This window comes from Hippocampus bargibanti, linkage group LG19 (genome assembly GCF_051943395.1).
Source record: "Hippocampus bargibanti isolate YZ-2025 linkage group LG19, ASM5194339v1, whole genome shotgun sequence".
Lineage (NCBI taxonomy): Eukaryota > Metazoa > Chordata > Actinopteri > Syngnathiformes > Syngnathidae > Hippocampus > Hippocampus bargibanti.
The window spans coordinates 675,786-688,726 of record NC_142752.1 but is presented as its reverse complement, the minus strand read 5'-3'; the positions used below and the strand labels follow the sequence as shown (position 1 = coordinate 688,726).

Here is a 12,941-nt window from a genome sequence, read left to right as displayed (position 1 = left end):
CTTGTCGCTCTTAAAATGAGCAAGGTAATATTTGACATCCCGCTGCTCCGTTTTGCGTAACGTTTTGTTGCCTTTTTTTTTGCGATACAAAAGGGGCAATCATTTCATGGTTTTCAACAGGGGTGTTTACTGAAGTGAACACTTGTCGCTCTTAAAATGAGCAAGGTAATATTTGACATCCCGCTGCTCCGTTTTGCGTAACGTTTTGTTGCCTTTTTTTGCGATACAAAAGGGGCAATCATTTCATGGTTTTCAACAGGGGTGTTTACTGAAGTGAACACTTGTCGCTCTTAATATGAGCAAGGTAATATTTGACATCACGCTGCTCCGTTTTGCGTAACGGTTTGTTGCCTTTTTTGCGATACAAAAGGGGCAATCATTTCATGGTTTTCAATAGGGGTGTTTATGAAGTGAACACTTATCGCTCTTAAAATGAGCAAGGTAATATTTGACATCCCGTTGCTCCGTTTTGCGCAACGTTTTGATGGTGCACCTTTTAATGGTGGTGTTTTCGCGTTTATGACTACGATCGTATGCGTTTTGGTTCCATGTTTTTTGGCGTTGTGTTTGGTCATGTTTTAAAAAGCCACCATCTCAACGACTTTGCATCGTGACTTCTGCTGACATCACAATGTCCGTCCTGGGTTGGTTGATTTTTTTTTTTTTTATTTTTATTTTTTTTTGTATTCTCATTCATACCAATGTAACAATGCTGTTTTTTGTTTTTATATGTATTCTGTTTTTGTTTATTTTATTGTATTTTTTGTGAATCAACTGGTCAATGTATTGTTACTGGGTTGTTGTCATTGCTGTTTGCATAGTGTGAAAACTCAAACATTGTACTTTTTTTTTCTTTATTATTATTTTTTTATTTTTTTATTTTTTATTTTTTTTAATGGGGGGAACCACAACAGTCCTCATAAAAATCTCCCACATCCCCCTCACGACACCCCACCCACCACTGCCACCCTTGTCCACATCCCCCCATCTTCCACCACCTCCACATGCTCCCTGTCAAACTTAAAATATTTAATTTTTACCAAATAAAATACTTCTGCATACATTTAAAGCCATCATCACTTTGCCCCGCCCACCCCTGCCCCCTGAAATAATCTCCTTCCCACTTTATAATAATAATAATAATAATAATACATTTCATTTCTAAGCGACTTTCAAAACTCTCCAGGACACTTTAAACTCACAAAACCCGCAATGGATGCCTCTGTCAAGGTAAGTTTAGCTAAGCTTGTTGGTGACCACAAGTAGTTATGGGTGGTCACCAACCAACCCATAGATTTGGTTCTGAAAAGCTAATTTATTATTAAAAAAATATATTTGCCACTATATGTGCACACAGCTAATGTCAATCTGAGAAAAATGTGGCTAATGCTTGCTAGAACCGTTTCTAGTGGATTTGACAAATGTCACGCACTGCTATTATACGCGTTTATTTTGTTGGTTGCGATGTCCTAAGTGTCTATGTCTTGCCTTCATGCTTGGCCATCATGAAGTTCTATCTTTGTGGCTGCTTTTTTTCCCCTCCGTGAGCCGTCACCTTACCGTGGTGGAGGGGTTTGCGTGTCCCAATGATCCCAGGAGCTAATTTGCTTGGGGCTTTCATGCCCCTGGCGAAGAGGTTCTCGGTGGAGGGACCAGACTAAGAACGGCTCAAAAGATCTTTTAGGCTGGATAAGATGAATTGATCTGAGTTTCTCTTGTCTCCCTACATCATCTTCGTGAGCAATAAGAGTGACGTGGTGCGGTCCAGATAAGTCTCGGTCATTGGTAAGTCTCAAACATTTTATTATACGGTGATACCTTGGCTTACGAACTTAGTTGGTTCCCAGACAGAGTGTGTACGGCGAAAAGTGTGTATACCAAAAAATAATTTCCCATCGGAAACCGTTAATGAGAATAATCCGTTCCCAGGTCCCCATAAAACATCGTTTTCTAAATTTCTAAGCCTTAAAACTACACAAAATATACTTTTTCAACTAAATAGGCCTGAAAAGTACACAAAATAAACCTTATTTTATGTATAATAAATGTGCTATGGTATTGTAATTAAAGAAATAAAATGTACTGTATAATATAGTCGTTTTATTGACCTTTGTGATGGTTGTTAATAGCTTGATGGAATGGAGTGGACGGTTTCATGAAATGTATTATTATAAACAGATTGGACGTTTTTGTTCACCTTGTTTTTAGATGGGTCTTTGTTTCTGTCCTTTATGTTTAGATATCGTTTTCGATACAGTTTCAAATGATTTTAGTTGTAAATTAATATAAGCAACAAGAAAAACAGGATTCGTTTTGGGGGGGTCAAAGAGCCGGCTGTTTTTGTTGAGCCGAGACAAAAGAACCGACTCTCTAAAAAGAGCCGGAATCGCCCTCACCACTTCGGTGCAGTTTATTTATTGGCCTTGTCTGTGCTCGCCCCTCCCAACCCAGCGCCAACCAATGAGATCACGCAAATCGTTTGAAATTTTGCGGAGCTGGCCAATCGGCAGCCTTCGACGTCAGACGTTTGCGGACTTGCAATTTCAAATATTCACGTTGATTGTTTTAATTTCGGAACTATTGCGGCAAGTAGTTTTTTTTAACCCGTTTCTGCCTACATTCGAATCGATTTCGAAGAGTGGTGAGTGCAGACTTTCTTGAACGCGTTTGTTCTTCGAATGATGAAACCGTTTCCCGTTTCTCAGACTTTATCGACTTTAGCTCGGAACTAAATGCGAGGCATGTTGATTCCGACTAATTCCTGATTTCGCGATACTTGTTATACCGAAGCGGTCAACACAATTTAGGAATTGTTAATGTTTATTTTCTCCCCCTAATTCGCAGTTCCATTTGACATATTTCTTCGCACGATTCGGTTCTGTTTCACGATTACCCTTTTGTTGTAAAAACTAACGTTATTGAGTGAAGTCCAGGAATTAGACAGTGACCGCGAATTTACGAGAAAGTAACACGTTGTAATGAAAAGGACCCAAAAGTATTTTAGACCGCTTTTTAAATATTTTGTGGGATCTCTTCGATGGAACTTTTTATTTTTATTTCCACAGCCGAATATGCCATCGTGTGTTTTGTGCGTTTCGTCAACACAATTTGAATGCGTGACGTTTTCCCTCCTTTCGGTCGCTAACGTAAAAGCAGCCGCCATCGTGAGTCTATTCGCGTTTCCGCTCTACTAAGCACTAATTCAACTTTAAGCCTCATTATTATCATATTTTTTTCTCTTTATTATTGCTATTTGGACTTGTATCCCATGTAGAAATAGACAAACGTGTGTACACACAACATATACGTATATTTCGCCCTATGTAAACACACGTAAACGTAAACATACCGTCTATGGCAAATAGTCACCAGGTTTTCCTCATTTCCCCCAAAAATAAAACACGCGCAACTACTTAATCATTTTTAAATGTAATTATTTTCTTACATTTGTAAGATGTGATGTTGTTCAGTTTTGTCACAATTAAATTTCCCAAAATGAAATAACGACTCATTTAACACAGTAAATATCCATATTAGTGGTTGTGTTACGTTCATACTGTGTCCTTATTTAATTTAAATTAGATCCATATTCGTGAATGAAATAGATGTTTATCCATTTTCTGATTGGCTTATCTTCACATGGGCGAATCAAATCGATAAGACAGGTAATAAAAACGATTTGTTCTTGTTACAGGTTCTGTTATCAGATCTGTGGTGAAATTTGTGCCTCCAAACATACACCGTACACGTGTTGATGGCAAACTAGCTTCCCATCTATTCACGTTGCAGGACTCACTTTGGGTGTGTCGTGTCATTCTTTGAATATTTACGTTTTTGAAGTTTTCCTTTTGGAAAATCATTGAGCCAAAAGTCATAGGTTTCGGGTCGAACTTTTCATTGGGGGAACGAGGCATTTGTCAAGCATATTTGGTGGTGCAAACTCAAACTGTCATCATGGACAGTGGCAGTAAAAGCGTTGTTGTTGGGTGTACTTCCCTAAATGACACGTGGCTTTGGTTAAACCTAGCAAGGACAGACGTGTCAGCAGTTCTGCTTGCTCGTGCTTTTTCTGCACGCTGAGCCTCTGGTCACCGATGGATAATGCTGACCTTGCCCAGCCAACCTTATTGTAGCCCCCCGGCCGGCTTGTACTATAGCGGCGTTTTTACCATTCTAAAATTGGTGGCAGTTGAAGATTAGGAGTCTCGGCGATACACTGAGTAGGTGAAGTCCTCTTGTTTACAGTTGACGATACTAGGATTGAATTGGATGTAGCTTTATATGTCTCACAATGGAGAAATTGACATTTCACAGCAGCAAGGTTATGACAGGAAGAGGAAAGAAAGAAGTAGAAAAACAAAATACAGGAGCCGCTGGAAAGACAGCCACTCTCGCTTTCCCACAGGAAACCATTAAAATGAGAATAATCCGTTCCCAGATCCCCATAAAACAATTTTCTACTTTCTAATTTTCTAAGCCTTAAAACTCCACAAAATATACATTATTTTACATATAATGTGCGATGGTGTAATAATTTATACCACACCCCTGGACGTTCTAAGTTTTATTGCTTACAGCTGTTGAGCTGTAAGGAATAAAACATAGATATTTTTAATTGGTTGTCTTTTCCATGAACTGATGGATTGGTAACCTGGCTAATGAGCTCTTCCTGTGAAGGAGTTTCAAGTCGTAAATTGCTTCGGTGATGAAGGAGTTTCCCAAGTCCTAAATTCTGTCCTAGGCCAGATCTCTTATCAGTCTTTCATATTTTCTTTTTGGAGGAGAAGACGACAACGGCAAGTATGAAGTACCACAAGGGGGACATGGTGATGGGCCGCTGGCCCGGCAGCAACCTGTACTACGAAGTCAAGGTTTTGGCTTTCCAAGACAAAAGTCAACTCTACACGGTCATCTACAAGGACGGAACTGAGCTTGAGCTGAAGGAGCAGGACATCAAGGTAAGGATCATCGAGATCACACACAACAACAACAAAAATCCCTATTTCATTTCAACAACACTGAAATTGATTGCTTTTTATTGCTTGTAGAATTCGTATAATTTCCAGCAGCGGTCTCGCTCCCGTTCCCGATCACCGGGCCGCCGTCGTAGCCGTTCCAGGTCGCCGGGGAGACCTCCGCACCGTACTAGCTCACGCGTGGCGGCGGTAACGGCGACCGAGCCGTCGTCACTCGTGGATTCAAAGTTGAAAGAAATAGTTGAAGTGCGACTTAGTCCTCTGGTAAGAGGCCCACTTGCCTGATTTTGTCTTTTCATTTTTTATTTTGGGGGCGACGGGGGTCCAGGTCCATCCCCTAATACGCTTCGTCTGTTGTTTGACAGCAGCAGCGCAAATTGGCTACCGAGAACAATCGCAACGATAAGCACGAAAACAAAGAAGCTAATAACGGCGCAAACAAAGTCAATGAGGTGAGTTCAATTTGATGACCGACGCAATTTTTAATACCGTTTTGTGTTCTTTTCCATTTGGTTTCCATTGTCCTCCATGACAATCGTGACGATGCGACATTAGCTGGCATGTGTTAGCATCATGCAAGCTACATAGGTGTTTTTATTCACTTGAGCGCAATGTTCTTTTTGACAAAATGTCACTCCATTCGGGGCAAATACAGTGATACCTTGGCTTACGAACTTAATTGGTTCCCACACAGAGTGTGTAAGGCGTAAAATGTGTATCCCAACCATTAATTTCCCATAGCAAACCATTAAAATTAGAATAATCCGTTCCCAAGGTCCCCATAAAACATAATTTTCAACTAAATAAGCCTTCAAACTACACACAATATAACTTATTTTATGCATAATAAATGTGCTATTGTATTGTCATTAAATAAATAACCTGTACTGTATAATCGTCATTTTATTGACCTTTGTGATGGTCGTTGATGGCTTGATGGAATGGAGTGGCCGCTTTCATCAGCATGAAACACTTGATGAGGAACGTAGCCTTCTTCTTTCACAATCTTGACGAATGATCCCTTGGAGGTGCTTTCTCTGCCATAATTTTACCTTGTTCCTCACCAATGGTGTTCTGTTTAGCTGGGTTTTTGCATCAAGTGTACGGATGGCTTGTGCGGGTTATTTGTGGAGCCTGTTTGATGGGATATTTTAATCTTGCAGTCTACACTCTGCCTTTGAACTATCAATAAAGTTGGAACGAGTCTAAATTTCACTGTTTTCTATCTATTTTCACAATTTGGTAATGTTTGTAAGGCGAAAAGTTCGTTAGCTAAAGCGTTCGTAAGCCGAGGCGTCACTGTATTCTTGATCCAATAAAAGCTGGCTTTTGTTTTGACCAGTCTGAGGCGAAGACGGGGCCAGAGAAGAACCAGAATCGCTATAATCTGCGGCGCAGGAAGCAAGAGAACGAGACCAAAGCACTGCGTCCGGAGGATACCAAAGAACTTTCGAGTCCTGCTGCGACAGCCCCCGCCCAGCTTGACTTTGGGGGCAAGATTGGTAGGATGTAAAAAAATATATTATTATTGACTGCAACCCCTGGAATCCAAATAATAATAATAATGTAATAATGTATAAATAATATAACTAAAATAAATCTAAATAATAATAACAACAATAATGATAATAATAATAACTAACTGAAATATAAAATGATCATCGCAAAAACAGTTCGGAACTATTTACTAATGCCGTACTGATGAGATGGTTGCTTGTGTCATTTTTCAGGCGCCTACTTCTGGTTGCTCTTCCTGCCATCCTGGGTTCTTTTTGTGATTCTCCAAGTCAACCTGAAGGATCCGAGTTTAGCCAACTTCCCACCCCCTTTGCCGCCCCTTGAGACTTTTTGGGATGCTCGGGCCCTGCTCTTGGTCGTCCTCTGGATCTTATTTCAGGTCCTCCTCTACATCCTGCCTGTGGGAAAGGTGAGAAAGGGTCCAGTAGGATGGCGACTGGCGGTCGATGAGTTAATTGTCCCTTTTGTTTGCAGCTGAGCGAGGGCATGCCACTGAGGTCTGGCGAGAAGCTGACGTACAGAACCAACGGTAAGCTTCTGGGCCTGGCCATTTAGCCTAGCCTAGCGTCTAGCGTCTCAGACGTCTCTAATTTGTCGGTTGTTTTGGATCAGGTTTCTTTGCCATGGCCGCCAGCGCGGCGGTCGTGGCCGCAGCCGTCCAGCAAGGACTGAAGCTGACTTACATCCACAGCCACTTCTTGCAACTCGCCGTCGCTTCCTTCCTCGTCTCCGTCGTCCTCAGCGTCTACCTGTACGTCCGGTCCCGCTACGCTACGCCGGAGCAGCGAGCGCTCGGGGGAAGTTCCGGTAACCAAACGGGCACGCGTCAGCCATTTTGCCCCGTCTTTCTACCTTCTTGATTGATTTTCTGCCTTTTTATTTCCAGGCAATTTGGTGTATGACTTCTTCAAGGGACGCGAGCTCAATCCCCGCGTGAAAAATTTTGATTTGAAATTCTTCTGCGAGATGCGACCGGGACTCATCGGTTGGGTGAGCGGATGCACGATAAATTCATGTCGAATGATTTGGGTGTTTGAAAATTCGGCACATTTCTAATACAGTCATACCTCAGTTTACGAACATTTTAGTTCACGAACTTTTCACTTTACGAACATTAAATTCGCGAGAATATAATCTTAGCATACGGACTAGTTTTCGGCGGACGAACCAAACCACACAGTGCCCGGGTGGCTGGCGGACTAGTTTTCTTTGAGTGCAGAGGTGGTTTGTTATCGAGTGGAGTACTTTTGCTATTATAGAACCGAAAAAGACCCCACCACAGGCTAGTGTTAAGCCGAAAATGACGGTCTAGCAGAAAAAGGAGATCATCGCAAAACACCAACAAGGTGTGCGTTTGTGTGACTTAGCGAAAAGCAGCTAGCAGGGGACAGTGAGTGAGGGTATTATCGCCGAGAAAGCACGGCAACTTCGCTCGGATATCATCAAGAGGCAACCTGGAAGTTCGTCATGCATTGACAACTACCATCACAAAGGTAAATAAAACAATTTTATGATACTGTACAGTTTATTTAATTACAATACAATAGCACATCTATTATACATAAAATAAGGTATATATTTGTGTAGTTTTAAGGATTATTTAGTCGAAAATTAGGTTTTATGGGGACCTGGAAACGGATTATTCTCATTTTAATTGTTTGTTATGGGAAATTAATGTTTGGAAGACACACTTTTTGCCTTACTCACACTGAATAACGTTACACACACCATTTAAGTTAGTAAGCTAAGGTATCACTGTACATGGAAATTTTCCTGAACTACCGTGACTCGTTTTAGGATGCCAGTGACGCGATAGCAAGATTGAGGTCACACCCCCTCAGAAAATGGCGTGTTTCTGTTTTTCAGTGCCTGATCAACTTTGCGTTTGCGCTGGCAGAGATGGAGCAGCAAAGTTTGGACACGCCGTCCTACGCCATGATACTCGTCAACGCCTTCCAGATGCTGTACGTCGCCGACGGCCTCTGGAATGAGGTACAGTGATACCTCGCTTTATCAACCCCTTGGCTTACCAACTTTTTGGTTTACAAACGTTAAATTTCTGACAATTTTACCTTGGCATACAAACTATTTCTCGGGATACAGACGCAGCGCCACAATGAGTGATGTGTCCTCTATTCCCCGCCCCCAGTATTTGGTGAAAGCCACGTGATTGGTCAAGAAGGCAGCAGTGAGTGGAGGTGGTTTAAACATGAGAGACAGGCAGACGACAGAGAGGGAGTGAGAAAATGGATAGAAAACTGACATTTGGACTCGTTTCAACTTTGATAGTTCAAAGACAGAGTGCAAGGTTAAAATATCTCATCAATCAGGCGCCACAATTAACCCGCACAAGCCATCTGTACACTTGATTCAAAAAGCTATCAACCCAGCTAAACGGAAAGAGAGAAAATGATGTTTTATGGGGACCTGGGAACGGATTATTCTCATTTTAATGGTTTCTTATGGGCAATAAATTTTGGGGATACACACTTTTCACCTTACACACTCTGTGTGGGAACCGATTAAGTTGGTAAGCCAAGGTATCACTGTACACGCGTGACCTCGATTGTTTTGGAAACCCCAAATGGTGTCATCGTTGGATTTCAGGAAGCCATCTTGACCACCATGGACTTGATGCACGATGGCTTTGGCTTCATGTTGGCCTTCGGAGACCTGGTGTGGGTGCCGTTTACGTACAGCCTGCAGGCCTATTATTTGGTCAGCCACCCGAATGAGCTCAGCCCCGCCGCCGTCGCTGCCATCGTCTTGCTCAAACGTGAGAAGAAGTCGCCGCTGGCTCGTTTCGTCCATTTTGTGTTGTGGCGTCATTTTGTCCATTGTCCATCTCTTTTTTATTCAGTGGTTGGCTTCTACATCTTCAGAAGGTCCAACTCTGAGAAAAATGCCTTCAGGAGAAACCCAGCCGACCCCAAACTGTCGCGTAAGTGTTGAATTTTCTAAAATAATTGAGTTAATTGTTTTTACGAAATGCTATTTTCCTTTTTTAAAATGAAAAAAAAAAACAGATCTGAGGACAATTCCAACAGCAACGGGAAAGAGTCTGCTGGTGTCCGGTTGGTGGGGTGTCGTCCGTCACCCCAACTATTTAGGAGACCTCATCATGGCTCTGGCCTGGTCAATACCCTGCGGTAAGTCACTCTTCGCAGATGGCGATCATACGGTGATACCTCGGCTTACGAACGATTTAGCTAACGACGTTTTCGCCTTACGAATATTAAATTTGCGAGAATATAATCTTGGCATACCAACCAAACCACATGGTGGCCAGCGGACTAGTTTTCCACAACCCCTTCTGTTTGAGTGCAGACGTGGTTTGTTATCATGTGGAGTCCTTTTGCTGTTATGGGACCGAATAAGACCCCACCACAGGTTAGTGTTAAGCCGAAGAAGAGATCCGCTCAAACAAATTAACGTCGGTCCCTTGGGGGGAAAAACAGATTGCTGTAATTTAGCCCTGTTGCTAACAAATCTCTTGAGAATCGGCTATACTTAAAAAATCAAAATCAAAACAGAGTATCAAATAGGTTCAAATGGAGTATATAAGTAACAATAATGTAATTGTATAAACATAAGCTCTCTATTTGCTATCTAACTGGCTAGCTTTCTATTTGCTATTTAGCTGGCTATCTATCTAGTTATTAGCCACCTATTAGCTAGCGAGCTAGCTTTCTGTCTATTTGAGTTACTTGTTTCTGTGGTGTCTAAGCAACGGTCTCAGGCAATAGAAAAAGTTGAAAAACTTTGATGATTTGGATTACCGAAAAGCAGCTAGCGGGGGACAGTGTGAGTGAGGGTATTATCGCCGAGAAAGCACGGCAACTATCATCAAGAGGCAACTACATCAATGGCCATCACAAAGGTCAATAAAATGACTCTTATGCAGTACGGTTTATTTCTTTAATGACATTTATTATATATAAAATAGGGTATATTTTTTATCGTTTTAAACCTTATTTAGTAGAAAATTCAGTTTTATGTGGACCTGGGAACGGATTATTCTCATTTTAATGGTTTCTTATGGGAAATAAATGTTTGGCAGACAAAAATTTCGCCTTACACACACTTTGTGGGAACCAATTGAGTTTGTAAGCTGAGGTATCGCTGTATTGAATTAGATGGCAACATTATACACCGCTTAGTGATTGTAAGCCGCCATTTTGTTGCGTAGGCTTTAGTCACTTGCTGCCGTGGTACTACATGATCTACTTCATCATCCTCCTGGTGCACCGAAACTCTCGGGACATGAGCCACTGTCGCAGGAAGTACGGCTCGGCCTGGGATCAATACTGCCGGGTGGTCCGCTACCGGATAATCCCCCGCGTCTACTGAGTGGACCCGTGCCGGACGGACGCTTTACCCCGCCGGTAACACACCCGTGACTTTGTTGTGGGGGGGGGGGGTCCAGGACCTGCGTTGGCATTTTACAAGAAAGAATTGAAACCTTTTTCCCCCTTTCCCTTAAAGGACAACCGACACCCCCGGACTAGTTGCATCTAGAATTTGTAAAATGACTTCAAATCACTTCTACTGAGCGCATTGGACAAAGATTCCAGCGCAAAAAAAGCTATATTTTACGTTTTAAGACTCTTGCTGAATATTCAGGAAGTCTTGTTTTCCAGTTGATGACATCACGTCAGGAACGTATGCCCCTGACCGAGAAAGCCACACACAATGCATTTTGGGTACTTTTTTTTCATCTGAAAACACCGTGTTGATGGCAAAATTAGAAGGAAAACTACATCAATAATGTGATGGTGAATCATTGTGTGTTGCACCAAAACTACTATTTGATGCTAGTTGACACAAATTACCAGCAAATAAATCAGCCCATTTCCAACGGAGCTTGTGCGCCATCTTGTGCATTTTCCGGGATGGTACAACACAGTCCAGATGCCTCAAAATGACACGGAAGGACTTCTTGGATCGATGGCAAACATTTATGCTTTCCTCTTCAGAACTATTTGAATCATATTCATAACTGGATGAGTAACAACAAAGCATCTTTTTCCGAATCTGAAGCCATTGTTTTAATTCTGGAGCAGGGCAGTTTGTGAAGGAGTATCCTGGCGTGATGTCACGAACAAGGGGGCGGGGCCTTCTGAAACTCTGCATCTCCGAGGTCATTTTGAAGTAGTTTTGCGACACTTGAACTCATTTTTATTGGTGTTTTTCATTTTGCTACAAATATCAGCCTGCGTGTTTTGGCTATTTTCGACGCTATCAAACGTTTTTCTGATGTCAGTTAGGAAACAAAAAAATGGTGTCAGTTGTCCTTTAAGTACGTTTCAAGAAAGCTTTTACAAAATGGACTTTTGTGGCGCTCATCAGGTCTTTGCAAAATAATGGTAGGATGTCTATTTTTTTTTTACACATTTGTTTTTATACTTGAGGTCAAATAAAACCACTTGTGTTTTTTAATTTTTGAGCTCCAATTGTTTTTTTTTTTTTTTTTTAAACGTGACTTCCATTTGAAGGATGGGATGGAAATAAGATGTCGAAAGCAACATTAATTTTAATTTCTCCCCCCCAAAGAGCCAAAAGTAGCTTTCCTGTACAGTCTGGATTTTTGGATAGACCTTTTTTTGTGTTTTTGAATTGACAAAATGGATTCCGTAGTGGATTTGATAGGATTTCATGATGATAATGCGGATTGAATTTCATTTCTTGATTCTGTTTTGTGGCTTATCATATTTGCGCTTTGGAAAAATTCCCCTCAACAGCTTTTATGACATGTTTTTATACTGTTATCACTTATCGGCATGGATTGCATCACCGCTCAGTATTTGCAGTATTTGATCATGACGGAAGTAGCGATATTTTGAACTCAAAAGGACTTGTAAATATTTTATTCCTGATGAGACAAAATGTGAGTCATTTTTCATCTGCAATATTTAATGTTTTTTTTTTTTTTTTTTTGTTATGAGATATGGACAATTGTCATTTTGTTTACACATAGATCTGCCATATTTTATCTCAAGTGTATTGAAAAGTAATGTATTTTTTGTTTTAAGGTAAAAAAAAATACATTTGCAACATAGGAAGTGAACTGTGTAAATTATCTGTATCCATGTTGCAGCCAAAATATAAAAAAAAAAAATACAGGATTTGATTTTATTTTCTTCCTTTCAGTTCTTTGGTGTATATAATGGGCACCTTAATATAATGCGATGGTGAGGGTATGAGATTTTTCTCACTAGGGTTCAATTTGGACTTGACCATTTGACCACTTGGATTTGCTTGATGTTTTTAAAGGACAACCGACGCCCCCGTCAAGTTGTGTCCATAATATGTAAAATGGCTTCAAATGACTTCGACTGAGCGTGTTTCACTAAGATCCCACCGCATATAGCTCTATTTTACGTTTTAAGACTCGCACTGAATATTCCGGAAGTCTTGTTTTTGAGTTGGTGACGAGTCCGTACGTGA

General features: G+C 41.1%; 1 protein-coding gene across 6 annotated transcripts; it reads left to right on the top strand.

Moving 5' to 3' along the window:
* The first annotated feature begins 1,572 nt into the window (after positions 1-1,572).
* Positions 1,573-12,913, top strand: lbr (lamin B receptor). Of its 6 annotated transcripts, none has more exons than XM_089022249.1 (14): positions 1,573-1,785; positions 4,782-4,958; positions 5,049-5,240; positions 5,342-5,428; positions 6,319-6,478; positions 6,707-6,903; positions 6,969-7,023; positions 7,107-7,301; positions 7,381-7,484; positions 8,361-8,486; positions 9,102-9,270; positions 9,355-9,435; positions 9,521-9,643; positions 10,684-12,913. In XM_089022249.1, exons 2-14 carry the CDS (start codon positions 4,803-4,805, stop codon positions 10,842-10,844), a joined length of 1,806 nt encoding a protein of 601 aa, XP_088878375.1. In that variant the 5' UTR covers positions 1,573-1,785; positions 4,782-4,802; the 3' UTR covers positions 10,845-12,913. The 6 variants fall into 6 exon arrangements, with proteins under 6 accessions (XP_088878375.1, XP_088878378.1, XP_088878377.1 ...); XM_089022252.1 differs by lacking the exon at positions 1,573-1,785 and adding an exon at positions 2,260-2,641 and having other exon boundaries at positions 4,788-4,958; XM_089022251.1 differs by lacking the exon at positions 1,573-1,785 and adding an exon at positions 2,260-2,641 and having other exon boundaries at positions 4,785-4,958.
* The last annotated feature ends 28 nt before the right edge of the window (positions 12,914-12,941 follow it).

Coding starts and splice junctions, on each gene's coding strand:
- lbr (XM_089022249.1), top strand. CDS start 4,803: ATGAAGTACCACAAGGGGGACATGGTGATGGGCCGCTGGCCCGGCAGC. Junction 5,241..5,341: donor AAGTGCGACTTAGTCCTCTG/GTAAGAGGCCCA, acceptor GTTGTTTGACAG/CAGCAGCGCAAATTGGCTAC. Junction 8,487..9,101: donor CCGACGGCCTCTGGAATGAG/GTACAGTGATAC, acceptor GTTGGATTTCAG/GAAGCCATCTTGACCACCAT.